The sequence below is a fragment of the Gopherus flavomarginatus genome, chromosome 15 (assembly GCF_025201925.1).
Source record: "Gopherus flavomarginatus isolate rGopFla2 chromosome 15, rGopFla2.mat.asm, whole genome shotgun sequence".
NCBI lineage: Eukaryota > Metazoa > Chordata > Testudines > Testudinidae > Gopherus > Gopherus flavomarginatus.
The window spans coordinates 25,382,875-25,409,495 of record NC_066631.1 but is presented as its reverse complement, the minus strand read 5'-3'; the positions used below and the strand labels follow the sequence as shown (position 1 = coordinate 25,409,495).

At 43.4% G+C, this 26,621-nt stretch overlaps 1 protein-coding gene across 1 annotated transcript in view; it reads left to right on the top strand.

The window, feature by feature from the left end:
- Nucleotides 1-375: 375 nt before the first annotated feature.
- Nucleotides 376-26,621, top strand: part of DNAH10 (dynein axonemal heavy chain 10) — a 99,016-nt gene continuing 72,770 nt past the window's right edge. Inside the window, exons 1-15 of the mRNA XM_050923436.1 lie at nt 376-636; nt 3,392-3,499; nt 6,562-6,704; nt 9,024-9,129; nt 10,301-10,416; nt 10,938-11,169; nt 11,923-12,080; nt 14,943-15,173; nt 16,149-16,339; nt 16,862-17,060; nt 18,712-18,906; nt 19,577-19,747; nt 22,893-23,069; nt 23,470-23,646; nt 24,536-24,705. Of these exons, the coding sequence (XP_050779393.1) occupies nt 405-636; nt 3,392-3,499; nt 6,562-6,704; nt 9,024-9,129; nt 10,301-10,416; nt 10,938-11,169; nt 11,923-12,080; nt 14,943-15,173; nt 16,149-16,339; nt 16,862-17,060; nt 18,712-18,906; nt 19,577-19,747; nt 22,893-23,069; nt 23,470-23,646; nt 24,536-24,705 (2,606 nt within the window). The 5' untranslated portion in view covers nt 376-404. The remainder of the gene's footprint in view (nt 637-3,391; nt 3,500-6,561; nt 6,705-9,023; nt 9,130-10,300; nt 10,417-10,937; nt 11,170-11,922; nt 12,081-14,942; nt 15,174-16,148; nt 16,340-16,861; nt 17,061-18,711; nt 18,907-19,576; nt 19,748-22,892; nt 23,070-23,469; nt 23,647-24,535; nt 24,706-26,621) is intronic.

Here is a 26,621-nt window from a genome sequence, read left to right as displayed (position 1 = left end):
TGGGTGGGGGCAGGGGGGTGGGAATGAGGGTGAGTGGGGGAAGGTGCTGGGTGGGGGCAGGGGGGTGGGATTGGGAGGGTGACCAGATGTCCTGATTTTATAGGGACAGTTGTGATATGCGGGGCTTCTTCCTTCTATAGGGGCCTATTACCCCCCCCACCACACACACTGTTCTTGCTGGCTGGGGACGGCGAGGTGGCGATAGGGGGCGCTACAGCCAGGGAGGGGGGCGCCACTCGCCCTCAGCCCAGGAGGCGCGCGGCGAAAGGGAAAAGAGGCGGGCTCCGGGAAGCGCAGGGCTCGCGCCGCGGCCAGTCCCGCCCTCAGCCGTTGCTATGGGCACCGGGTAGCGTCCGTTGAGGTCGGCGGCTCGTCTGCCCGCGGCTGCCCGGCCCGGCCCCGCCATGAGCCTGGACGATGTCCGCGTGCAGTGGATGCGGGACCGGGTGCTCAACGCCCTGGGGCTCTCCGACCAGGCGCCCTTGGAGGAGCTGCTGAACCGGGGCGATGGCGAGGAGGGCGAGATCGTGCTGCGCTTCCTCAACCAGCGCGCGGCCGGCGAGGACGGGGAGGTGGCGGGGGCCGCGCTGCTGCTGCGGACCGAGCTGCGCCAGGAGGAGATGGAGATCGAGATCGGTCCGTCCCTGCGCCGCGCCTGCCCGCCCCGCGCGTCTCTCCGTCCGTGTGACCCCGGCCCGGCGCTCCGCCCGTCCGTCCGTCCTTCCCGGTGGCCCCGTCTGTTGTCTGCGCGCAGCCAGCTTCTCCCAAGCCCTCCTCTGTTCAGCGCCTGTCCCCCGTGCTCACCACCCATCCTGTGTCCTCCTCTCAGTCCAACCGTCCCCCGCCCTTTCCTTGCCCACCAACTGCCTGTCTGCCCTTCCCCTATGTGCCCCCTCCACCCCATGCCTCCTGTCTGTCCCTCTGACCATCCTCTGTGCCCCCCCATTTATGCCTTGTGCTCCAGTCTGTCCACCTGTCCCTGGGGCTGGCCATCTCTTGTGTTTTTCCCTCCATCCATCTACCCATCCTCTGTGTTCCCCATGTCCTTCCTCAGTGCCCCATCTATCTGTACATCAATCCCCTGTGTGTTCCTCTCCATGTCCATCCCTTGTGCACAGGTGCTGGAACAATTTTCATAGGGGGGTATGTTGAGAGCCATTGAACCAAACTGTAAACCCCATATATAATAACCACTTCCAGCCAGGGGGTGAGGTGGCAACACCCAAAGTTCCATCACCAATGCCCTGTGTCCCCTGGCTGGCTGTCTGTCCATCCCATGTCTCCTTGTCAACCTCACTTGGGATATATCCAGCCATCGTCCATCCCCATTATCCCCCTTGTCTTCCATGCTCCTCTTTTGTCTATCCATCCCCCATATCCAGGGCCAGCTTTAGGCCGATTCGCCCAATTCCTGGGAATCAGGCCCCACGTCTAAGAGGGCCCCGCGGTTTAGGCGCCTTTTAAATTTTTTTACTTACCCTGGCTGTGGTCTGCTCCGGGGTCTTCCATGGCCCCGCTCCCCTGACCAAAGCGCTGGCGGGAGCGCGGCTGCCCCACAGCCCTGCTCTCTCAGCTGGAGCTCTGACCAGAACGCCGCAAGCCCACAGCCCCAGCTGGAGCTCTGGCGGGAGCGCGACAAGTCCCGCGGCCCCAGCTGGAGCTCTGGCCAGAGCGCGACAAGCCCCACAGCCCCGGCTGGAGCTCTGACCGGAAGGCAACAAGCCCCGCGGCCCCAGCTGGAGCTCTGGCCGGAAGGCGACAAGCCCCGCGGCCCCTGCTGGAGCTCTGGCCGGAAGGCGACAAGCCCCGTGGCCCTGGCTGGAGCTCTGGCCGGAGTGCGGTAAGTCCCGTGGCCCCGGCTGGAGCTCCGGCCGGAGTGCGGTAAGTCCCATGGCCCCGGCTGGAGCTCCGGCCGGAGCGCCGCAAGTCCTGCGGCCCCGCTCTCCTGGCTGGAGCTCCTGCTGGAGTGCGGCAAGCCCCGTGCCCCCGGCTGGAGCTCCGGGCCCTTTAAATAGCCCCCAGAGCCCTGGGGTAGCAGGGGGTTCTGGGGGCTATTTAAAGGGCCAGGGCTCCAGCTGCCTCTGCCACCCCGGTTCTTTAAATAGCCGCCGGAGCCCCGCTGCCCCCATGCATTCCCCAGGGCTCCCACAGCTATTTAAAAGGTCTGGGGCGGGGTAGAAGCAGGGGAGTCCCGGGCCCTTTAAATAGCCCCCAGAGCCCTGGGATAGCGGGGGGCTTGGGGGCTTTTTAACGGGCCGGGGCTCCAGCTGCCTCTGCTGCACTCCCTGCCCTGCCTGCACCAGCCCCGCCCCCCGCTGCCTGCAGCCAGCTCTGCACCCCCTGCCCACAGTCAGCCCCTACCAAACCCCCTGCCCTGTCTGCAGCCAACCCCTGCCACACACCCCTGCCCGCACCAGCCCAGCACTGCCCGCCCTGGCCTGTCTCCAGCCATCCCCCGCTGCACCCCCCTGCGTGAAGCCAGCCAGTCCCATACTTCTGTCTCCAGCCCTGCCAACCCCTGCTGCACCCCCCCTGTGGCCCTGCCTGAAGCCAGCCCGCCCCACACTCCCCTGTCTCCAGCCAGTCCCACACCTCTTGCCCTGCCTGCAGCCAGACCCTACCTCCAGTCAGCCCCTGCCCTGCCTCGAACCAGCCCCATGTCCACTGCTGCCCTGCAGTTCCCAAGCCAGTAACCTGCACATCTGCTTCAATGAGGGGGGCAGGAAGCAGCGGGAACCCACACATGTGCATGCCCCCAGGGAGTGGCGGGGACCCACACATGTGAAACGGCAGTCATTAATAGCCAATCAACAGCATATATGATGCAATGTACATAATATACAATTTTATTATTTATATAGTTATGGAAAGTAAGTAATACATGGAAGAAATGAAAGGCTTTTTTTTTACACTTTTTTCTTTTTAAGTCATCCCTGCCAGGGCCCCGCCGAAAGTGTTCGAATTGGGCCCCGCAATTCCTAAAGCCGGCCCTGCCCATTTCCATCTCCTGTGATTCTCCATCCATCACGTGCCCCCTGCCAATCCACCCTGGGACCATTGCCTGTGCCCTCTGTCTGCCCATCGCATGTCCCTGTGTCCATGTGCCTGTCCACGTGTCTCATGTCAGCGTTCCTATGCCTGTGCACTGTCCACATCCAGCCATATGGGCATATATCCATATGTTCCCTGCATCTATGTATCTCCATGTCAGTGTGCTTTTGTACCCCCCCGGTCCATGCATAGGGCTCTGTATCTATGCAGTCCATGTGTCTGTCTCCTCTCTGTCGGTATGAACACATGTCAGATTTTTGGAGTCACTTTTTGTGGTACAGTAGCTACTTGAGTAAATCGTATTTGTTTTGTACATGTGTGTCATTTTGATCCTGTACAGTAGAAACAGAGGAGCCTACCATATCTGAAAATGAAAAGGAGGAAGATCCAGATAACCCTCGTCAGGAGGAGTTGGCTGAGGCCGCCTCAGTTGGAGCAGCAGAAGGAAGTATGTGTGATCATTAGATCTTGCAAGTAGCTTGAAGTTCATTGCTGGGGATGAGTACGTCAGGATTATGCTTTACCCAGCATGGCATAAGTAAGGAAGATTGTTTGTTATACCCTAAGAGCCTTAATATAAAGGAACACTGTAAACCCGAAATCATCAAATTAAAATACTTAATTAAAAATAGTTGAACTTACTACACCGGACCTAAAATCCCTTTATTGACTTTTGTTTGATGTGTTTTGTAAAATCACAGTTTCCTCTCTCGGTTTGTGAAGGGTCTGCACAAACAAAACAACCTAACTAACTGATTATGCACAAAGTGCTGTCAAATGCACAAAGTAAACAACAGGAGAAAACTGATCATAGTGAAACACTGCAACCGACTATAAACAAAGGGAAGTCAAATGCACAAAATTACCAAACAAAAAACAGATTTTTTTTCTAATTTCAGCTTTAGTAATAGTAGGTGTTACTTTTATCAATAGTAGGTAAAAACTTTTCAGACAGAAATGTAATTAACAATAAAATTGACAGTGTTGCATTAAACACAAAGATAGAGAGCTACTCACACAAACTGTTTTTAAAAGTGTCCTTTCTGAGGCATCATCTATCTCAGGGGTTTTCAAACTATTTTTGCTGGGCCCCTCTTGGAAAATACGTCAGGCTGTGATGACCTCCCCAAAAAGTGATAGCAAATTACTGTACATACTCATAGAAGTGTACTCATGGTATTGCCACCCTTACGTCTGAACTACCTTCAGAGCTGTCTGGTCAGAGAGTGGCAGCTGCTGGCCAGCCACCAGCTCTGAAGGCAGCACTGCCATCAGCAGAAGTACAGAAGTAGGGTGGCATGGTGTGGTATTACCATCCTTCTGTACTGCTGCTATTGGTGGCGCTGCCTTCAGAGATGGGTGGCCAGAGAGCTGTGGCTGCTGTACCCACCCTTCCAGCTCCCCATTCTCCCAGCAATATTGTTGTGATTTCGTGGCCCCTCTACAATAGCCTTGTGACCTCCTTTTGGGTCAGGATCCCCGGTTTAAGAAACACTGATCTATCTCATGTCCATATGTGAAATTTAACGGAGAATTCCAACTATACTGAGTCCTGATATTGTGTGTATACAATGTACATAAGGAACGAGTGAAACTCTTGTTATAAATTGCTCATTATGAAAATTCCTCACTCAAAATGTTTTTCTTCCCAGATTTACACATTTTGGTGCAGTAGCTTAGAATGACTTTGAGCATTGTAATTTCTGTGCTGAGGCACTCTTCATACAAGAGGTGAAGGATTCACATTGCAGGAAAGAGACTAAGCAATTAAAAACTGGAGGTTGGCCTTCGCCAGCTGATTTGTTTTTGCGGGGCTTGGGCTAAGGGGCTGTTTTATTGCAATGTAGACATTTGGACTTGGGCTGGCACCTGGGCTCTAGAACCCTGTGATGTGGGAGGATCCAAGAGCTTGGGCTGCAGCCTGAGTGCAAACATCTACAACTGCAATTAAACAGCCCCTTAGCCTCAGCCCTGCGAGCCCAAGTCAGCTGGCATGGGCCAGCTACAGGTGTCTAATTGCAGTGTAGGCATACCCTAGGAAGATGCAGTGAAGAAATTCAGAGGGACATATTCAGTCTTGGTAAACTCCACTGACTTGAGTGGTATTACTCCTACATACAATAGGACTTAACCTGTGATATTTATTCCACGAACAGACTTCTTTAGCAGAGATCTGAGGCCATTTAAAGTCTGTTTCTCCAGGCCTGTAACTCTGATTTTGCAGTGTGAAATAGATTTTGTCTAGAGTGGATGGCAAACTAATATCTGATACGGTTTTTCAGGAGTTCTGCTACAGTACTTTCCTTAAAAGACATCACTTGATTTGGCTTGTTTCTTCATCTTATCAGCTGCTGTGTTGTTTCTCTTACTGAATGACTGGGAAAGAAAAACCAAAACTCTTCACCCAGCACAATTATGGCAGTTACTTAAACTGATCTGTCTTTGAAGAGGTTATTCTTTCAGGGTCCCAGAGATCTGTCACTATCTTTATATACTGAGACCATCAAGACTGAGACGGATTTAAATGTAAATCCCTTCAGTAGGGTTTAAGAGGACCATAATGTAGTCATGCTGGATGTAAAGCCTTGCTTTTATTCCATTTTAACTAGTTCAGAATAAAGGTAAACAAAGTAAACAAGTGCAGAATTTGTCCCAGTAAATTTTTAATATTATGGCACAATAGGCTTTCACAAAAAAGTAGGAAAGACAAGTGAAAGTGATTAAACAGCCAGCAAGAGGACTGTTATGACTGTTTGTTATGTAGCATAATGTCTTGAGCCCCCACTCTTTGGGCACTTCCCACCAGCATATTTCTACCAGTGAAGGCCATGACTGAGCCATAAGTATTTGGCTAGACCAGGGGCAGGAAACCTATGACATGCGTGCCAAAGGCAGCACGTGAGCTGATTTTCAGTGGCACTCACACTGCTTGGGTCCTGGCCACCGGTCCGAGGGGCTCTGCATTTTAATTTAAAATATTTAAGAAGCTTAATTTAAAGTTAAAAACCTTATTTACTTTATATACAACAATAATTTAGTTATATATTATACACTTATAGAAAGAGACCTTCTAAAAACATTAATGTATTACTGGCATGCAGAACCTTAAATTTGAGTGATTAAATGAAGACTCGGCACACCACTTCTGAAAGGTTGCCGACCTCTAGGCTAGATAAATGCACCTATGACTTTTGAAATATGTTGATCTATTTTTTCCATCACAGTTCAATTATAGGCATTAGAAATTGTAAACAAGCCCTAGTTACTAGGGAAGAACAGCAGGGGTACATGCATATTTAGGAATACATTGAGATCCTGTTCTGCAGAAATGGAACGGTGTGAATCACAAATGTATGATTAGTGAGTAGCTTGGATGGCTACTTTGTGAAAGACCAGCAAAGCTGTTCTTTCGTTTATTTCAGGACTATAATTTGAGTTTGAAACGTTGGTTCTGAAAGATTGGAATAGGTGAGCTTCATTGATTTCCTCTTCTGTGAATTTCTTTATTAGAGAGGGATTGGAAAAGCAAAACATCTGCTTCAGAATTTCTAGACACTAAATCTTTGCGAGATACATCGTATCTATCCATTATGTCGGGTTTGAGTGACCTAGCCCAAGGATTTGCAGGTGAAAGCAGAGAGCAAATATTCAAAGTAAGTCCATTACATTTTACTTTTGTTTTCTTGAGGAATCTGAAGGGGCACTGTTTGTGATATGAACATTTAAATGTGTGAATGTTTCAAGAAACCTTGTGTAGAGTTAAAGATGTAAAACTGCATACTGTGATCCTAGAGCAGGGGTTGGCAACCTTTTTGGCCTGAGAGCCACATCTGGGTGGGAAAATTGCATGCAGGGCCATGAATATAGGCTGAGGCAGGGCTGTAGGAGGGAGTTTGGTGTGCAGGAAAGGGCTCAGGGCAAGGGGTTGGGGTGCAGGAAGGGTTTAGGGTGCAGCAGGGGGCTGAGGTGCAGGAGGGGTTCTTGGTGTGGGCTTCAGCACGGTGCCACTTACCTTGAGCGGCTCTGGGATGGCAGCATCATGCAGCAGGGCGAAGGCAGGCTTCCTGGCCTCATGCCACTCCCAGAAGCAGCCAGCACCACGTCCCTGGGGGGGGGGCGGGACAGCGGGCTTTGCATGCTGCCCTCACCTGCAGGTGCTTCCCCTGAAGCTCCTGTTGGCCATGGTTCTCTGTTCCCAGCCAATGGGAGCTGCAGGGGGTGGTGCCTGCAGGTGAGGGCAGTGCACAGAACCCTCTGCTCTCCCATCCTAAGGGGCCACAGGGATGTGGTGTCAGCCACTTCTGGGAGCAGCATGGGGCTAGGGCAAGCAGGCAGCCTGCCTTAGCCCCGCTGTGCCATGAGGCTAGTAATCCCACAGGCTGGATCCAAAGCCCTGACCCACAGGCCATAGTTCACCCACCCCTGTCCTAGAGCAAGATAAAACATACGAGCATCTGATTTTCCAACTGAAACAGAATGTAATAGGATCACTCTCTGCAGGCTATGCAGGGAGCTCTCTCCTCGCTAGGAGATACCTCTGCCTGGTCTGATGCCCGCTTGCTTGCTTGCACTGGAGCCCCTCTCTAGGAGTCACAGTGGTTCTTCTTCCTGGCTTGGCCCTCCAGCCAGGTCACTATATAGTTTTCTGCTACTGTGGTTAACAAAGTCTCATCAGACCAGCTGTCCAAGTACCATTCCAGGCACTCTTCCCATTGTCTGGTAGGGGAACCTAGACTCATCTGCTACTCCAGGTTCCAGTCCAGGGACTCTACTATCAGCAGCCAAGGTCTGCATAGTCTCAACCTTTGCTGCTGTTTCCCTGGGCTTCTTCCTACTCCATACTCTGCAGTCTTCTTTCTCTCACCCTTCTGGGGGAAAACCCTTCTGTCAGAGTCCTAGGGCTTCTGCTTCCCCACTGATTTTCCTTCTTCTCTCCCTACTAGGCCCAGCAAGTGACTGAAGCCCCTTTATGCCTCCACCTCCTGGCTTTATATGAGTCCCTCCTACTCCGCTCCAGGTGGTCTCCATCTTCAATTAGTATTGTCAGTTAGGCCTAAGTCTTCCTCCAGGTGCAGCCTGTTAGGTTAATTAGCCACTTCTGAGCCACCTTAACTCCTTCAGGGGTGGTGTGGGGTGAACACAACATCCCACTGAGGTGTCCAGTATCAAGCCTCTGGCAGTGGCCTGTGCTTGATGCTTCAGAGAAAGGTGAAAACTCCCTGTAATTCAACTTTGGCTGTTGTGCAGTGCTGTACAGGCACTGTGAATCACTATCCCTGACATAGGTTTTCTATACTTACGGTTACAATGAATATATCAATGGGTTGTTTGTGTACCACATACTACACCACCAACCTCTAGATTTGTTTGCATCAAACAGCTAGCAAAGTTCATAATTAGCTAGAACCAATAAGTAACAATAGTGTGCAAAGGACAGTAGGCCCTTGGCCACAGGTTACTTGTCACTTAATGTTCACCTAAGGATGCATGCTAACAGGGCTCTTGCCTCTTTGAGGCTGTCAGGATGTAGTCATTTAATTAATCTCATTGTATGACTGGTGTCCTTTTCTGAATTTCCAGTCTTTTCTCCTTCCACTTGAGTAGCTGGATATATGTTTGTATGTTCCTTTGAGGCTACCATCAATGGCATTGTGGTCTGTCCCTCTCTCTGATTTGAAACTGACAGTGCTCATTTCTTGTTACTCTTAGCTTCCATAGGCTTGGGAGGCAAAATTCTTAGGTTGCTCCCAAAGCTGAATATTTGTATATTTGTAGGTGTGTGTTTTCTTTTTAATTTTGTTTTTGTGTTAGTGATTTATGTGGCACAATAACATAAACATACTGGAGTAAGTGATGTCCTCCTGGTAACTAACAGAACTCTAAATCTGTTGTAGGATTTGTTTAAGAAATGTGTCAGCAAATAATCGCATTTATATTTGATTACATTGATTACCATCTTTCTTATGTTTCAGATCATAAAACAGACAGTTTACAACCTATATTTTCATGTGGCTTTTAATGACATTTCTGAAGAATTTGTACATGATGATATTATGTTCTTTCTCAGAGATACAAGAGGTATTTATCATGGATAAATTATGATTGAACGTTTTCAATGTTTGTATTAAAAAGCACTTTAAACTAAGAAATGATGATGATTGGGATTTAGGACAATGTGTATTCAAGATGAATAGACATGTGCGGTCTCAAAACAGGCCTGGGAGCCAGAAACTTCTGAGTTTTAATGTGTCTTTGGCATCCACTTTGTGGAAAGTCATCTAAGCTGTCTGCCTTCATTCCCCCATTTTACAGATGGGGATAAGACTTGCATACCTCCCTGAGAGGAAGTACTGAGGTTTAATTACTGAATGTTTGTAGGAAGCTTTGAAGATGAAAAGTTGTATATGATGCTAGGCACTAAGGTGATGATGAAGATAACAGCTATACTTTAGTGTCCCAAGCCTGTTATATGGACAAGGATTGTTTACATGGCTCAAATTCTGATATGCAGTACGAGTACATAAAACACAAATCTTGTTTTAACAGGTAATAATTTGTCCTGAAAACAGTGACAATGTCTGCTGCAGGCTATAGTAACCTTAACCCTGAGTCACTGTCCAGACCCAATCCTTAACCCTATCCTGGTGCCACCTCACTGTAATACTAGACAGGGGCTATCAAATAGTCTCAGCCTGAGCCTGGCAGAACTAACCAGCCTAGGGTGGGCAGATGTCCTGATTTTATAGGGACAGTCCTGATATTTGGGGCTTTGTCTTATATAGGCACCTATTACCCCCCATCCTGTCCTGATTTTTCTCATTAATTTTTCAACATTTCCAGCAAAAAATAATTGGCATTTTTTGATGAGTTCTGTGCAAGATTTTCCCATTACCTCTGAAGAGTGAGAAGCTGGAAATTAAAATAGCATCTCCAGAAGACATGACAGAGGAAAGAACCACCACTAAGCCATCAAGCTGGCATATAAAAACTTATAGTAGAATGATTCATCTGATCTCTTTTTGCTTGCTTATAACCTGCTTTAGAGTATTTGAGAGTCCAGGCAGGTTTCATTTATAAGTGGCTGAGTGAATTGGCTCATGTCATATCCAGTTTATTTGCAGATATATTTACTTTTTAGAATGATTAACATTTAATTTCTCCTTATAGAGGAACACATCAGCACTGGTTTTAATGACTGCTTTCTGTACCAAGTAGCAAAATGTAACACTTATTATTTATTACTGTCTAGAAACAGTTAGTGAGCCTAATGATGTGAACGAAGCTAATGAAATTCTGCCTGAATTGCTAGAGTGTGGCATTCTGAATGGTCACACTCTTTTGATGCTGAAGAATATTTTCTCACAGGTAAAGGTGTTACCATTTCTGCGTATGGACCCCTGAAGTTTTTGTTAGAGTCTAATCCATTTAGTACAAGGTTGAAATTATCAGTACACAGTAAATTCAAATAGTTGCTGAGCTAATCTGATTTACCCACTTTAAATTTATATATAATATTTAATTTGAATCCCCCCCTCATGAGTTTAGGGAAGAGTGTGGAGAGAGCTGATATTTGAACTAATTGCATGTTCCAAGTGTGTGGGGTGTCTGGGAATGTAATAACACATGCCTTTATTTATACATGAGAGTCAGGTGAGGTTGAAGGAAGCTTTCAGATAGGGTGTGAAGACAGAATAAAAAAGGATGACTGGGCTATTACCCCATAAGATTTGAGGAGAAAATCATGCCGATAAAGAGATGAAATGAATTATAGTTAGTCATGTGCAATGGATCCAAAGGTTTGTTAAATTAATATTTAGAAATTTGACTGGATGTTGATCTTTCAAAATTGTGAACAGTCTAATTTGTGGTACATGTTTGCATTTCAGGTTTTTTTGCCTGCTTTGTCCCATAATCAGCACAAGGCTGAGGAACCTGCCTTTCATCCAGATGCCGAAAAGCCAGAGGCTGAAGACAGGCGTTTAGCTGAAGCTGAGCCTATTGAAAAAAAGAAAGAGCAGTCTGTGGAATTTCACAGCTTTCACATAATAAGGAATGAGTTCTTAATGAACATGCAGAAATTCCTAAGCCATATTCAAAGGACTATACAGCAGATTGAAGGCAAGTATCTTCCCCTGCCCTACACTTGATATTTACATTACATGACAGTGGAAAGAAATTAATTCAGGTTTGGCTTTGTTTCGAATAGTGATACTCAACCTGTAGTTGTATAATTGCATGCAGCTCCTGGGGAGTCTCCGAATTTGATCAGAGGTCCTCTTCTGTGATGATAAGAGCATTACATACAGCTTTATACATGCAAGGGAGCGTGGAGCAAATAGACCAGATTTGTAATAAATATCCTGCCAAGGAGTCAGGAATAGGAGTGGGAGAGAGGCTAAAGTCCCCTAACTGCCTTCCAACAGTCATGTGGTGGGAGAGTGAGGGAGAGGAGCACAGGAATATAGGAATTGCCTACCGGATCAGGCTTTTGGTCTCTCCAGTCCAGAATCCCATCTCTGACAATGGCCATTACCAGATGCTTCAGAGGAAGGTGCAAGAGCCCCAGAATAGGTAGATGTGGGATAATCTGCCCCAATGATGTCTCAGCCTAATTCCTAATAGTTAGAGATTGTTTTAAAACCTGGAATGTGAGAGGTATGGCGGGGGTTACACTTCCAAAAACTCTGGAGAGAGAGGAAACTTTAGGCCAAAATCGCTGATAGAATAAGCGGAAGGTTTGCTAGCTGTCCTCAGATAGATACCTAGATGGAAGGTTTGTGCTTTTTTCATTGTATTATTTGAATGGTGTTGATGAAGCGTATTGGGGAAATAAAATGGCTAACCAAGTCTAACTGCATTTCATTCCAACAGGAGAGATTAAATTGGAGATGCCAACTATAAATCTAGATGCAGACGTGAGTGAACTTGCCAAAGATCCAGAAGTGATTGAAACATTGGAGCACTGTGGAATGACCTGGCTAACATTAATATCCACAGCCGTTGAGGACCAACTCAGAAAGGTCCCACAGGTAACATTGCTAATAACCACTCAGCATGCCAGAACTGATCTCTCCATTACTGGTTTGTGCTCAGTGTTATTCTCTGTTTGATTGCCCAAAAGGGTGTGGTTTCCATCTGCTGACTAATATAAAGCAAAACAAAGGTAGTGGGGAACTGGGTGTCTTCTGGGTAATGGAGTATAAAGCAATTCACTTCCAAGTTGTCAGTGCAAATCCTGCGGATTATTACTTATGGAAAGTTGTTTCCAACTGATGGCTGTTCAGTGCTCTGCGTAAAACGAGTGTGGTGGTCTCAGCCCAGCTGCCAATGATCAAGTGTTCACATCACAGAAATTATCACCCACAATTGGCTTTAATGGCTATTTTTGTTGGCAATCTCTGCAGGGAGTCAAGGTACTAAATGGGTTTGGAGACTGACATTTCCTTTCCTAGGGGTGGGATCATGGGAAAGGAGCAAGGTGCATCGGCAGGACAGTGTGTGGGAGCTTGCTGAAGCTGCCTGTTTTGAGGCTAGAGGACTTCAGTGTCCTGGGCTGCCATCAGGTTCCTTTCACTAGAACTAACTTCATAGAGAATCATAGAAAAGTAGGGCAGGAAGGGACCTCAAGAAGTCATCTAGTTCAGAACCCTGCACTGAGGCAGGGCCAAGTAAACCTAGACCATCCCTGACAGATGTTTGTCTAACTTATTCTTTAAAATGTCCAGTGAGGGGGATTCCACAGCTTCCCTTGGAAGCTTATTCCAGTACTTACCTATCCTTATAGTTAGAAAGATTTTTCTAATATCTAGCCTAAATCTCCCTTGCCGCAGATTAAGTTGACAGCTTCTTGTTCAGTGGACATGGAGAACAATTGATCACAGTTCTCTTTATAACAATTCTTAGCATATTTGAAGACTATTATTAGTTCTCCCCTCAGTCTTCTTTTCTCAAGACTAAATGTGCCCATTTTTTTACGTGTGTAAATAAGTCAGGTTTTCTAAACCTTTTAACATTTTTGTTGCTCTCCTGTGCACTCTCTCCAGTTTGTCCACATCACAATGCAAAGTAATGCACATTGGAAAACATAATCCCAAATATACATATAAAATGATGGGGTCTAAATTAGCTGTTAGCACTCAAGAAAGAGACCTTGGCGTCATTGTGGATAGTTCTCTGAAAACATCCGCTCAATGTGCAGCGGCAGTCAAAAAGTAAACGGAATGTTGTGAATCATTAAGAAATAGATAGATAATAAGACAGAAAATATCATATTGCCTTTATATAAATCCATGGTACACCCACATCTTGAATACTGCATGCAGATGTGGTCGCCTCATCTCTAAAAAGATATATTAGAATTGGAAAAGGTTCAGAAAAGGGCAACAAAAATTATTAGGGGTATGGAACAGCTACCATATGAGGAGAGATTAATAAGACTGCGACTTTTCAGCTTTGAAAAGAGACTACTAAGGGGGCATATGATAGAGGTCTATAAAATCATGACTGGTGTGGAGAAAATAAATAAAGAAGTGTTATTTACTCCTTCTCATAACACAAGAACTAGAGGTCACCAAATGAAATTAATAGGCAGCAGGTTTAAAACAAACAAAAGGAAGTATTTTTTCACACAGCGCACGGTCAACCTATGGAATTCTTTGCCAGAGGTTGTTGTGAAAGCCAAGACTAATGGGTTGAAAAAAGAACTAGATACGTTCATGGAGGATAGGTCCATCAATGGCTATTAGCCAGGATGGGCAGGGATGATGTCCCTAGCCTCTGTTTGCCAGAAGCTAGGAATGGGCGAAAGGGGATGGATCACTTGATGATTACCTGTTCTGTTCATTTCCTCTGGGGCACCTGGCATTGGCCACTGTTGGAAGACAGAATACTGGGCTAGATGAACCTTTGGGCCGACTGAGTTCTTATGTTCTTATGTATCTTCTTATATTTCTTAAAGTGTGGTGCCCAAAACTAGACACACTACTCCAACAGAGGCCTCACCAGTGCTGTGTAGAGCGGGGTAATTACCTTATATGCAGCACTCCTGTTAATATACTCCAGTATGATATTAATCATTTCAGTTTTCAGTTTCATTTTCAGTGTGTTCAATTTGTGATCCACTCTACCACCCAGATCCTTTTCTTAGTACTATTGCCTAGCCTGTTATTCCTCATTCTGTATTTGCCTTGAATAGAAACACTTCAGAAAAAAATGAAGAGAAACACTTACTTTATCCCCATCTTCTGAATTTTCAGCAACATAAACTTGGATAATGGAGTATACGTTTTCAAAATCATCATTGTTAGCTGTCTCCCTATTAGTCAAATCAATGTGATAAACATTACATAATATTAAAAACTGCAATGATATTTTGTTTTAATTTAGCACTGAAATCTTTTATGAATATTCAAAAATTCTCTCTATAAGGACCTGATTCTGCAAACAGTTACACACACAAGTAACTTTATGGAAGTGAGTAAGCCCATTAAAGTCAGCCTGACTACTCATATCTATTAAAGTTACTCATATGCATAAATGTTTGCAGAACTGAGGCCTAAAGCCCCAATCCTGCAATTAGTTCCATATGGCAGACCCCACTGCCTATGTGAAGCCCCATTAACTTCAGGGATCTGCTTGTATGGGGCTAATCTCCTGACTGGAACCTAAATTGGCAAATATTTCTTCCTCTAGGAAGTGCTCTGTGTTTCAGAATTGTCTTATGGCCACATTATGCATGTGTAGCCATATAAATATCTTTATTGATGCAGCCTTGTTTAGTGCACTGAACATGTTGCAAATAAAAGCTTAAGAAATGTGAGCATGGTTATAATTCCCCCCCCCCAGTCATAAATAGAATTCTAATGCCTTTTCTTGCTTCCTCTCATCCTCAGGGTAATGGCCCACTAGCAGAAATTGACCTGTGGCGTGAAAGAAATGCTACCTTAAGTGCTCTGACTGAACAGATAAAGCTCCCATTAGTAAAAAAAATCTTAGCAATACTAAAGGAAGCTGAATCTGGACTTCTTGAAAATTTGCAGATAGTCATAAGTGATCTTAGCAGGCACCATGTGGAAGCTGTAGATAATGTTAGGTTTCTTTCAACTCTGGAGCGCCATTTGAAGGTATGTTTATCTAATGATACTTCGGGAAGATTTGTCAGTGTTTAATTCAGTCATGTCTTTCTTTTGATATAAGCCCAGCTCTTCTTTTTTATTTTTTCCTGTCATTTTTTAAATCAATAATAAAAATACACCGTGATTTGCTTAGATAGTAAAAAAGAAAAAAATGCTTGTTTAGTTTCTCTTCCTAGGTGAAGAGTTGTTCGGATTGCAGTGATCAATAGAAAGGAGAGTATATTCTGTCTCATAGATAAGTGGTTTGTAACCTTTTTAGGCAACTGTACAAGTTTACTGAATTAATGCCTGATTCAATTCTTATTGACAATGGGAGTTGGATCAGTGTCCCAAGATCTTGGCTGCCTCATCTACTGCATGTCAACTCTCATTCACTTCTGTGCCCACTAGACCTTGATGGAATGTGGGCTGCTTCAAACCTCAGTTTTGGAACCGACTTTACTAGGAGTTGTATTTGCGCATAGTAACTGAAAGTAGAATTAAGTCTGAGATTTTAATCACTTAGGTAGGAAGTGCTGGCTATTATACCACAGCCTCAGGGGAGTCACTTAACATGGGTAATAAAATGAGCGAATAAACAAAACCAAAGTTTTATCATTGCTCCACTTTTGGGCCAGTTTCTGCTGCTGAATGCACTCATGAGTCTCCTGTGTGAGGAGCTAAGACTCATTCAAGCATTCAGAGGTAGATTTGGGCAAAAAGTACTGGCAGTCTTTAATAGAAACTAGAATTTTAATGAGAAAACAAATTGCCAGAACCTGAATATTCACATCTGTAGGCCCAGTCCTGCAGACACTTAGGCACATGAGTAACTTTAAAGTTACTGACACGTAGGTTTGCTGGATTTGGTCATATGTTTGTTAGTCTCATAAATTCTCTTGAGCCCAAGTATTTAGCTAATAGAATAGGTATCTTTTATTTTCATGGCAATCTTATTCACAATATTTATCCTCTATTTAAAAGAATTTAACTCATGGCACTGGATTTAATATTGTCTTGGATACAATTCCTTCAATGATGAACGCACTGAGAATGGTTTGGATTATCTCACGGCATTACAACAAGGATGAGCGGATGATACCCCTCATGGAAAGAATTGCATGGGAAATTACAGCCAGGGTCTGCAAAGTTGTGGACTTACGGACTTTGTTTAAGTAAGCAGTAGATTCTTACTTAACTAGGTCATAACTGTTAGTAGCTTTGAATATCTTACAGTAAGTATGATAGGTGTCAATTTTATCAAGTATGTCTTACTTATAGTCAGGAGCTTTCATTATATTTAGCAAATTTAAAGGCACATTTGAGAAGTTCACTATATGCACTCATATATTATTGAAGCAGCTTTAAAGGTGGAGATACTGGTTCCCTTTTGACATGTGCTGGTATAAAGTAGTAGTAACTCTATCGAAATCAGTGGAATTCCAGTGGTACAAATATGATATAAGTGCTATCAGAATCAGCCCTGAAATCTTTCTTCCTTTTGAACTTTTCAAAAACCAAGTCATGAAATGTTCTTGAGGGTGAGATAGTATTGGGAAATTTTAAGTTTTAGCTAGATTTCATTAAAATAGAAGACTTTATTGAACCAAGATATTCTAGCTCAATGAAAGCATCATTTCATATTAAACCTTTAAAGGTTCTTGTCAGTCTTCTAACTGCTTTGTTTTGTTTAATAGAGAAGATAGAAACATTGCAAAAACTAAATTGTTGGAAGCCAAAGGCACTCTTGAAATGTGGAAAAAATCCTATTTCGATATTCGTGCCCAGATTGAAGCCTCAGGAAGAGACCAACGATGGGAATTTGACCGAAGGCGTCTTTTTGAAAAAACAGATTATATGGCTTCAATCTGTCAAGATCTGTATGATATTGTGCAGGTAGTAATGTGTGTGGTTTTAAATAAAAGCATTGTGTATCTAGATTCCCCAGCTGTGAGAGATTGTTTTGCATTGTATTGTATTTGCTGAATTGAATGAAATGTTAGTAACCTTTAAGACATTTGCTAGTGGGCTCATCTGGCAAATTCTTTGTAATACTGTTAGGGTGACCAGATGTCCCGATTTTATAGGGACAGTCCCGATTTTTGGGTCTTGTTCTTATATAGGCTCCTATTACCCCTCCACCCTGTCCTGATTTTTCACACTTGCTGTCTGGTCACCTTAGATACTGTTGTAGTAGAAATGTATATCTACTGCCACCCAGGTTTTTGGACTCGAAGCACTTTTTCTAATATACATAAGGTGGCAGAGGAGGGAAGGCAGATAGTTTCTGCTTGCCTGTGCACTTATTATCTGATCTTGGAATACAATTGGCCTTGATCTCAGTGTGGGCCAAGTAAGTTGGAGGAAAAAGAAAAGGATCAAACTGGAGAAGGAAGTTAAAAAAAAATAAAATGATGGGGGTGTAATAATTATTGACCCAAGTCTTCAATGGAAGCCATGCGGATAGATTCTGATGCCTGCAGAGTCTCAATGGTTTCTATAGGAGTGTGTGGGCATAGGGGTCTGCTCACCAGTACCCCATTATGGAATGGGTTCGTATATCTAGGTCAACCTCTGTAGGGCCAGAAATGGATGCTGACTTGAATTCAAATTGGGCTCTTTATTTGGAGATGGATAATGTGATTCACCACCAAATTTACTCATTATTATATTATCATTAAAAATAATTTAAATGTTTTAAGAGGTCTTGTATTTTAAATGTGTACTTTTAACACTGAAGAATAAATGTAATGTTTTAAGAACAAATTCATAGACATAAATAGAGGAACAGTTATCCAAAACTTCAACTAAATCTTGCAGAGCTTTACGCTTGTGCTTAACTTGAGGCAATGGACAGTCCCACTGATGTCAGTGGGATTAATTATGTGTGTTTGTAGTTAAGCACATGCTTAAGTCTTCTCAGGATCAGGGCCTTAGTCTGGAAAAGATATATTTTAATAGGTTTACATTATTGCTACCTCTATACATATTTAAAACAATCAAATATTTTTATATATTAGTCATTTTTAGGCTTTAGTGTCTATCAGAATTATATTAAATACCAGTGAACATACTTTGTTTTGGGGGAAAATAATCCCTGAAACTGTGGGAGTTTTCCATGTACAGTATTTTAGAAAATTTGACACACATAAAAGGTCAGTATGTCAAATGCAAGATAATAGGTCAGAATTATGGAAATTCTTGTTTGATCAAATTGACATAATAAATATAATGTTCGTGGATGTGTGAGTTTTTGATCAGAAAGTATATCTTGAGGTAAGAGAAAGGATATACACTTTGTAGTAACTAGCAATATATTCCTACCAGCAGGAATGGAAATTTTGTCTGAATAAGAACTGTGATATTGGGCACCTAGATTTTTATATGGAATTGTACATTCTTTGATGGGAATATACAAAATGTATGTCAGTGTAAGGATTATTTATTTCCGCTATGTCAAAGTTATTTATTAAAGGAAAGAATACACAAAAATATTGTTTTGGCTGAAAGATAGTTGAAAATAATTTCTGTTTGTCTGAACAAACAGGTTATTGAAGAGTTCTACAATATATTTGGTCCTGAACTGAAGGCTGTCACTGGAGATCCAAAGCGCATTGATGATGTATTGCGAAGGGTTGATGGGCTGATTAGTCCTATGGAAGTGCTGACTTTTGACCCTTTTAGCATCAAATGTGCATCTCAGTGGAAATTTGTTATGGAAGATTTTAAATCGGAAGTACTGGTAGGTAGCAGGTCCTGTGCTGGTTATTTCTATAACACTGTATATCTTCCTTCTAGAATTTCAAAATTTAAACTTAAAATAAGTGCAAGCCTGAAAAGTAAAAAATAAACGAATCAATAATAAAATAAACATGGCCAAACATTTTAATTTGGACTTTTGGGAGGAAGCCAAAGGTTATTTTTGTTTGTTTGTTTTACACTTTGCATGTGAACGTAGAGCTGGTGAAAGGTGCTGGTTCATTCAAAGCCCTGGAGTTTGAAGCTCTTTGTTAATTGAGCAGTGGTAGAATTTGCCTTCCTGACACTCACCTGCTAACATGCCTCTCCTATGACCTAAATGGGAGTTAAGGGTCACACTCCTGGACTCCTTCAGTCCCTCACCTCTCTGCTGAGAAGATCAGCGATGGTACCAATTGGGATGGTGGGATGTACACTCTTGCCCTGTAGGCATTGGATTGAGATCCAGTGCACTCATTTCCCTTAGGCCATTGAACAGGCATCAGTTGGTTTTTGAAAAAAAAATTCAAATAAAGAGAAGCAAAATTATACTTTAATGTTAGCACAATGTTATGTGTTTTACACCTAGGCCACTCTCTCTTCCTCCCTTTGTCTCTGCAAAGTTAATCCATAAGCAGTTTTGTTTCTTGACTTGCTGTCTTTTTCTTTTCTAGGTTATAGAAAAAGAGGCCAAGAACTTTATTGATGAGTCCTTTAAGACCCTTCGATCAGCAGAGGCTGCTTTTGACATGCTCTTAAACTTTAAACACATCCGCTCTCGGGATGCCATCAATAGACAGATGATGATGAAATTTAATGATATTCTGGCACAGTATTGTAAAGAGGTATTTCACTTAAGAATTTCTTAAGAAACACATAAAATTCTCTGCCAAGTAGAAGTATCCTTTCTTGAACAATAAATCTATGTATCTGTCTAGGGACTTACACGGCCCCTGTCACCATAGTATCTGAAAGGCTCCCAAGTATTTAGAAATAATGATAACAATCTCTCTCTTTTCTTTGTAGCCTGAAGGAGAAATAGCACAATTAGTATGTAGATATTTGTGTATGTGGTTGTCTGTGTTAGGATACTTATTGTTGGTCAAAGGGAGACAAGGTTTGCATTTAGTTCTATATGCAGTGGGGCCTGGTCATTCTTATTTCTTGTGGGCATGAGTTCTACAGCAGAGGCTGTCAAACGGTGGTCCGTGGGCTACCAGTGGTTTGCGAGCTCCATTCAGGTGGTCCACAGGTAGTTCCCTCTAAGGTGTGTGCCTGGGCTGCTGCACATGAGAAAATGAAGGGCCACCCACCTAATTAGTAGAGCCGTGCAGGCATGGCTCCACTGATTAGGTGCCTGGACCCTGGAGAAGACGCACATGTAAGGTGAGGTGCTGGCCTTGGGGGGAACAGGGGGTAGGTAGGAGGGGGCAGTGGGGTGAAAAGAGTGGGTGGAGGGGGGAATTTGGGATGTGCAAGGCTGCGGTGGCCAGAGAAAGAAGAGACTTTCCCCAGCTCCAGAGACCACCCCCTTTCCCAGTCCCAGCTCAGGGGCTGCCAAGTGGGGGAAGAAAGGGCACATCCATTGCATTAGAAAGGTAAGACTACTGATATTAAAATGAGTTGTGTGTTTTTATTTGTAGAACAAACAATGTTTATTATTAAGGGTTTTATTTATGTAGCACTTTTATCCAAAGTGTTTTACAATAGTTAGCTGATGCTACAAACAACATTTGGAAAGATCATTAAGTGGTCCGCCAAGACCCTTAGCAATCTTCAAGTGGTCCATGAAAAAAAAGTTTGAGAATCACCGTTCTACAATATTCCATCTCCTGTGAAAATTATGTTTCCTACACTCATGAGCCTCCTTGTACTCGATGACAATTCGATAGGAACATACCATTTGTGGGAGATCAGGGCAATAAAAGGAGCAGTGATTTCTAAGATAGTCCAGGCTAGTCCCACGGAGAGCTTTGACTATCAGAGTAACTCCATTCTATAATCTTTGGGGAACCAGTGCTGAGAGGAGGGCATCAGGGTAATGCCTTCATAGTGAACTGTGTTGCTAAGCAGAGAGGCTGCTGCGTTTTGTCCAGCTGGAGTTTTTTCAGGGCATATGCCTTCACTCCAAGAGTATAAAGTAGTGTAGATACATTTAAAGAACTATGAAAAGTAATTTTTATCAGATCTAAGAGATTTCTTTTGGGACCATTTTTGTAATATTTGTTTCCTTCTGAAAAATGACCTCAGTTTACTACTTACTGATATTTTAGATGTTTTTGTTCCCCTGCTTCTGTGGCACCTAATAAAGCATTTGATCTTGAGAGGTCCTGTGTAACTGCAACCCCCATTGAAATCAATAGGAACTGCAGGTGATCAGCGCCTTTCTGGATCAGGTTCCATCCCGCCATTTATAAACTCCTGCTAGGATCAAAATCCCAGCATCAAATGCTCTCCCAGTAGGGTCATGTTCCTGTAGTATTCGGTTTTAGGAATTGGTTTTACTGCCATGAGGAATTCTCAGTGATTTTGAGGGGAATTTCACACGTGGACCAGTTGCACGATAGGATCGTTAATGTCAGATCCTGCTGTTGCAGACAAATATCTGTGTAGCATATTCATCCTGGCCATTCATCCTGCCTGAGATTTCCTACCATCTCCTTTCCAGATGTCTCTTGGAAGACTGCCACAATGCTTTACAGGGTACTTTCTCAGAGCAGCAATAATATGCACAATAAAACTTATCCCTGCCATTGTGTGCTGATGGTGGCAGAATATGTGCTTGCCAGCTCATGGACTCCCACTTTGACCAGCTAGCATGCTGTATTTTATTAGGCAGCTGTAGCTGCCGTGGTAAGATCATGGCTTTCCTCATGCATTATTTGCACACAACACTGCTGCACATGTAATTCCACCTCACAGGTGGGGGCTGCCTCGTAGCACTCCCTGTGGGGACAGGTGTGGTACTGCCAGTGCTCTCTGCCTTAGTCCACTAGTCATGGCCACCTGCCTGGAGCAGAGTGGCCCATGCTGAAAGCCTGGTGTCAGTCTCTAAACATTTAGCCATATTCTGAATTTATTATCTTTGTTTATCTGTTCCCTTAAATAAACAAACCGAAAAGGCAAGCAGTAAATTGCAGTGCTTGAAGGCAAGGCCTTGACCTGGCCCATTAGGTTCTGACCTAGCACTTAGGAGCTTACCTGTCTCGCCTAGCACTGTCTCTCAATAGAAGCCTGCAAGCTTTCTTAATTGGTTTGCTGGCTCCCAATTGGTCAGGGTCTCCTTAGGGCCCTTCTAGTCCTCTGGAGGGCTAAGTCTTATTGGTAGCCTGGCTTAAGTAGGTTTTCCTTGAGAAGAGAGGTGCCAGAGCACTGATGCCTCCAGCAGGGGGCAGAGAAGGCCTGATAGATCCTGTCACACCTTTTTCCACCTTCCAGGTGAAGTTAAGATTGATCCCTTGGTATTGAAAGCTTGTTTTTCTCTTTGTATGGATAATATTAGGATGACCATTTGAGATTGCTTATATGATATAAGCCAAAATATGACCACATGTATGTATGGGTGTGCATGTGTGTGATATATAATACAAAATATAATAATATAAAGTTATATCCTTTTAATAAAAAAATGCAAGAACATCAGAAGGTCTTTATGAAAATGAAGTGCCATCTGGCTGGTAATATCAAAAGTGAAATGAGTATCTATTGGTGAAAATCGACAAAGAGTCCTGTGTCACTCTATAGACTAACAAAAGTATTGGCACATAAGCTTTCATGGGTGAATACCCATTTGGTGAAAATGTAGATGGGCAAATAATTCTAATTAGCTTAATCCAAAATAAGGATGCCATGGAAGTTATTAACAATCTGTTAGTGTTCTGCTGCTGGAATTAGTTGTTGATCCTTCTAATGTGTATGGCATGTGCTAGAGATAGTGGAGATGGAAGGTGATGTTTCTGATAACTCTGTACTGTGTTGATTCTTTTATAGGTTGACATAGTTAATAACATCTTCATCCAAAACCTCAGTAATCCACCTCTGTACAAGAATCATCCTCCAATGGCTGGAGCAATATATTGGTCACGATCCCTTTTCCATCGTATCAAACACACTATTATTCGGTTTCAAGAAGTAGAGGAGTTGCTGGCTGGTGAGCGTGGAAAGGAGGTATGTTGGTTTCATTGGTATTTAATAAAGTAATACTTTGCACTTCAGTAGTACTGTTCATCCAAATATATACAAGTGCTTTACATGCATTAATTAAAATTCATGGCATGTTTGTGTACATAAGTATTGTGATACAAAACGTATTACAAATGGGGAAATTGAGGCACACATTGATTGTGACATCTCTGAGTGTGTCTCAAAGAGGCAGTAACAGAGTTGGCAATGGAACTTAGGAGTCTACAGTCTCAGCCCCCTGCATTAACCAGTAGACTATACTCGCTCCCTTATTTAATAAAAACAAATATTAAAAACTATTTTAAGTAGCCCTGTTCAGACAAGAAAATTTTGTCTCTGTCTATATTGTAGAGTAAAATGAATGGAGTTGAATTCTTTCTTACAGGTAATACAAAAGTATCTTGAAGTGGCTAGGAGAATGAAAGAATATGAAGATCTGAAATATGATCGTTGGAGGGACTGGACTGAACAGATGCTCCCAGTATTATTGAAAAAAACCCTGCTTGCTAAAGTCCATTCTTCTGGGACCATAGTCCAAACTAATTCGGAGCTCTCCGATCAGGTGAGGGGAGGAAGGGTCAGGTGTCAATCTTCTGCTAATTAATTGATTTGTAGCCAAGTTACTGATCAGGTGAGATTTTCTCAGAGTGTTTTCTTAAAGAGAGGAACTGAGTTATTTGGGGAAATGTCGATACTTCTGAACTCAGAATTATTTGGGGATCTGACATGGGCTGTCATATTTGTCAGAATTGTTGAATGACTTGGCAGAAGCATAAATGATAATGTGTGTTGTGCCATCATTCCTGGCAATTCTAGGTAGAACATGCCAATGCTTTGTCTTAATATGTCTATTTTGCTCTGAGCACATTATTCAGGTGCTGTAAAAAATAGTAAGTATTTTCCAACATCTTCATCTTTACTATATAGATATTTGTTACTATACTATACAGCACCAGTGTGATGTGCTCACTGCAGGATACTCCACTTAAAAGGCAACTTGTTTCCCAGGTACTTCTGGGTGCAATCCAAAAAAATTATGGAATTAACATGAGTTTGCTGCCATCACATTGTTCACTCTGCTTGTGTGTTATGTGTCTTCCTCTACCCCCATGTCTGCCTTCTCTATTTAGATTGTAAACTCTTTGGGACTAATACACTGGATTTTCCATTATGGATTGTTGGCACAGCATATGGAGGGGGAGTTTTTGCTCTATCTCTTATGGTCAATTTTAAATGAAGAGATAGTTGCTTTTAATTCATGCAAAGAAAGTGATGAATGTGGCAGCCAGTCTGAAATGCATTTCCACAACTAGCCCTGAATGTCAAGTCTGCTATATGACACAAATGAATCAGTCTATTTACCTTGAAAATGCCTCTTGAAGATAATTGTTTCTTTGATTTTTAACTGATCTCTCCCTCCTTCTTGCTGCTGTTTCTCTTCTGTGCTGTAGAGCCTGCATTCTGAAGAGGTTGACACCGGGGAGAAGTGGAGTCGTTTCACAGTCAATTTTTCTCCCAAACTCCAAGAGGTTATCAGTGAAACAAAATACATGGAGCAGCTGGGGCTTCCAGTACCTGAAATAGCAAGGAACGTGGCACTACAGGAGGACAAATTTCTTAGGTAAGGATATAAATTTTGAACATGCTCTATGTTCAGGCTGTGCTCAATGGCAATACTCCTACTGACTTCACCAGAACAGGAATGGCCTCTCTGTCATCAAATTTAAAAAACATGAGACTCCTTGGTCATTGTTATTTTTTCTTGGAAGTTTGCACAAATAATCTTTCCTCTGATGCTGTCTGCTTTCTGTATTATGTATGATGAAATCAAGCAAACAAAACACATGGTAACCCCCCAAGAAAAAGCAAATCATATACTATACTGCTGTGCATTGTAACATTCCTCAGTCACTAGGAGACCTCAATTTAATGCCTGACTCTGCCATCGACTTCCTGTGTGACCTTGGGCAAGTCACCTAGGGCAGATTTTCAAAGGTATTAAGGCACTAATGGTGCAGATAGGTGCCCAATGGGATTCTCAAAAGCCCCTGACACCCATTGATTTCACTCATGTGCTTAAAGATGATCATGTTTTAAATGCTTTTTCTGGATTGGTGCTATAGGGGCCAACCCAACACCTGTTGAAATCAGTGGAGTCTTTCCATTGACTTCATAGAATCATAGATTTGGAAGGGACATCTAGTCCAGTCCCTTGCACTCAAGGCAGGACTAAGGGTACGTCTACACTACCTACCAGATCGGTGGGTAGTGATCAATCCCCTATTGCTCTGCCGTCAACTCTGGAACTCCACCATAGCGAGAGGCGGAAGCGGAGTTGACGGGGGAGCAGTGGCCATTGATCCCATGCTGCGAGGAAGATACGTCGACTTCAGCTATGCTATTCTTGTAGCTGAAGTTGCGTATCTTAGATCGATCGCCTCCCCTCCCCCCCGAGTGTAGACCAGGCCTCAGTATTATCTAGACCATCCCTGACAGGTGGTTGTCCAACCTGCTCTTAAAAATCCCCAATGATGGAGATTCCACAACCTCCCTAGGCAATTTATTCCAGTGCTTAACCACACTGACAAGAAGTTTTTCCTAATGTCCAGCCTAAACCGCCCTTGCTGCAATTTAAGCCCATTGCTTCTTGTCCTATCCTCAGAGGTTAAGAAGAACAATTTTTCTCCCTCCTTGTAACAACCTTTTATGTACTTTAAAACTGTTATCATGTGCCTTCTCAGTCTTCTCTTCTCCAGACTAAACAAACCCAGTTTTTATAATCTTCCTTCATAGGTCATGTTTTCTAGACTTTTAATAATTTTTGTTGCTCTTCTCTGGACTTTCTCCAATTTGTCCACATCTTTCCTGAAATGTGGCGCCCAGAACTGGACACAATACTCCAGTTGAGGCCTAATCAGCGTGGAGTAGAGTGGAATAATTATTTCTCATGTCTTGCTTACAATACTCCTACTAATACATCCCAGAATGATATTTGCTTTTTTTGCAATAACGTTACACTGTTGACTGATATTTAGCTTGTGATCCACTGTAACCCCTGATCCCTTTCCGCAGTACTCCTTCCTAGGCAGTCATTTCCCATTTTGTATGTGTGCGACTGATTGTTCCTTTCTAAATGGAGTACTTCGCATTTGTGCTCATTGAATTTCATCCTGTTTACTTCAGACCATTTCTCCAGTTTGTCCAGATCATTTTGAATTTTAATCCTGTCCTCCAAAGCACTTGCAACCCCTCCCAGCTTGGTATCATCCGCAAACTTTATAAGTGTATTTTCTATGCTGTTATCTAAATTGTTGAAGATATTGAACAGAACCAGCCCCAGAACCTGTGGGACCCTACTCGTTATGCCCTTCCAGCATTACTGTGAACCACTGATAACTACTCTGTGGGAAAGATTTTCCAACCAGTTATGCACAGTGATGAGCTCCCAAAATCCTAAGAACTGGTTCCCTACAGGATCCTCGGCAGCACTTTGGCAGCGGTGATGGGGTCTTCACTCGCTCCGGGTTTTCGGGGCAT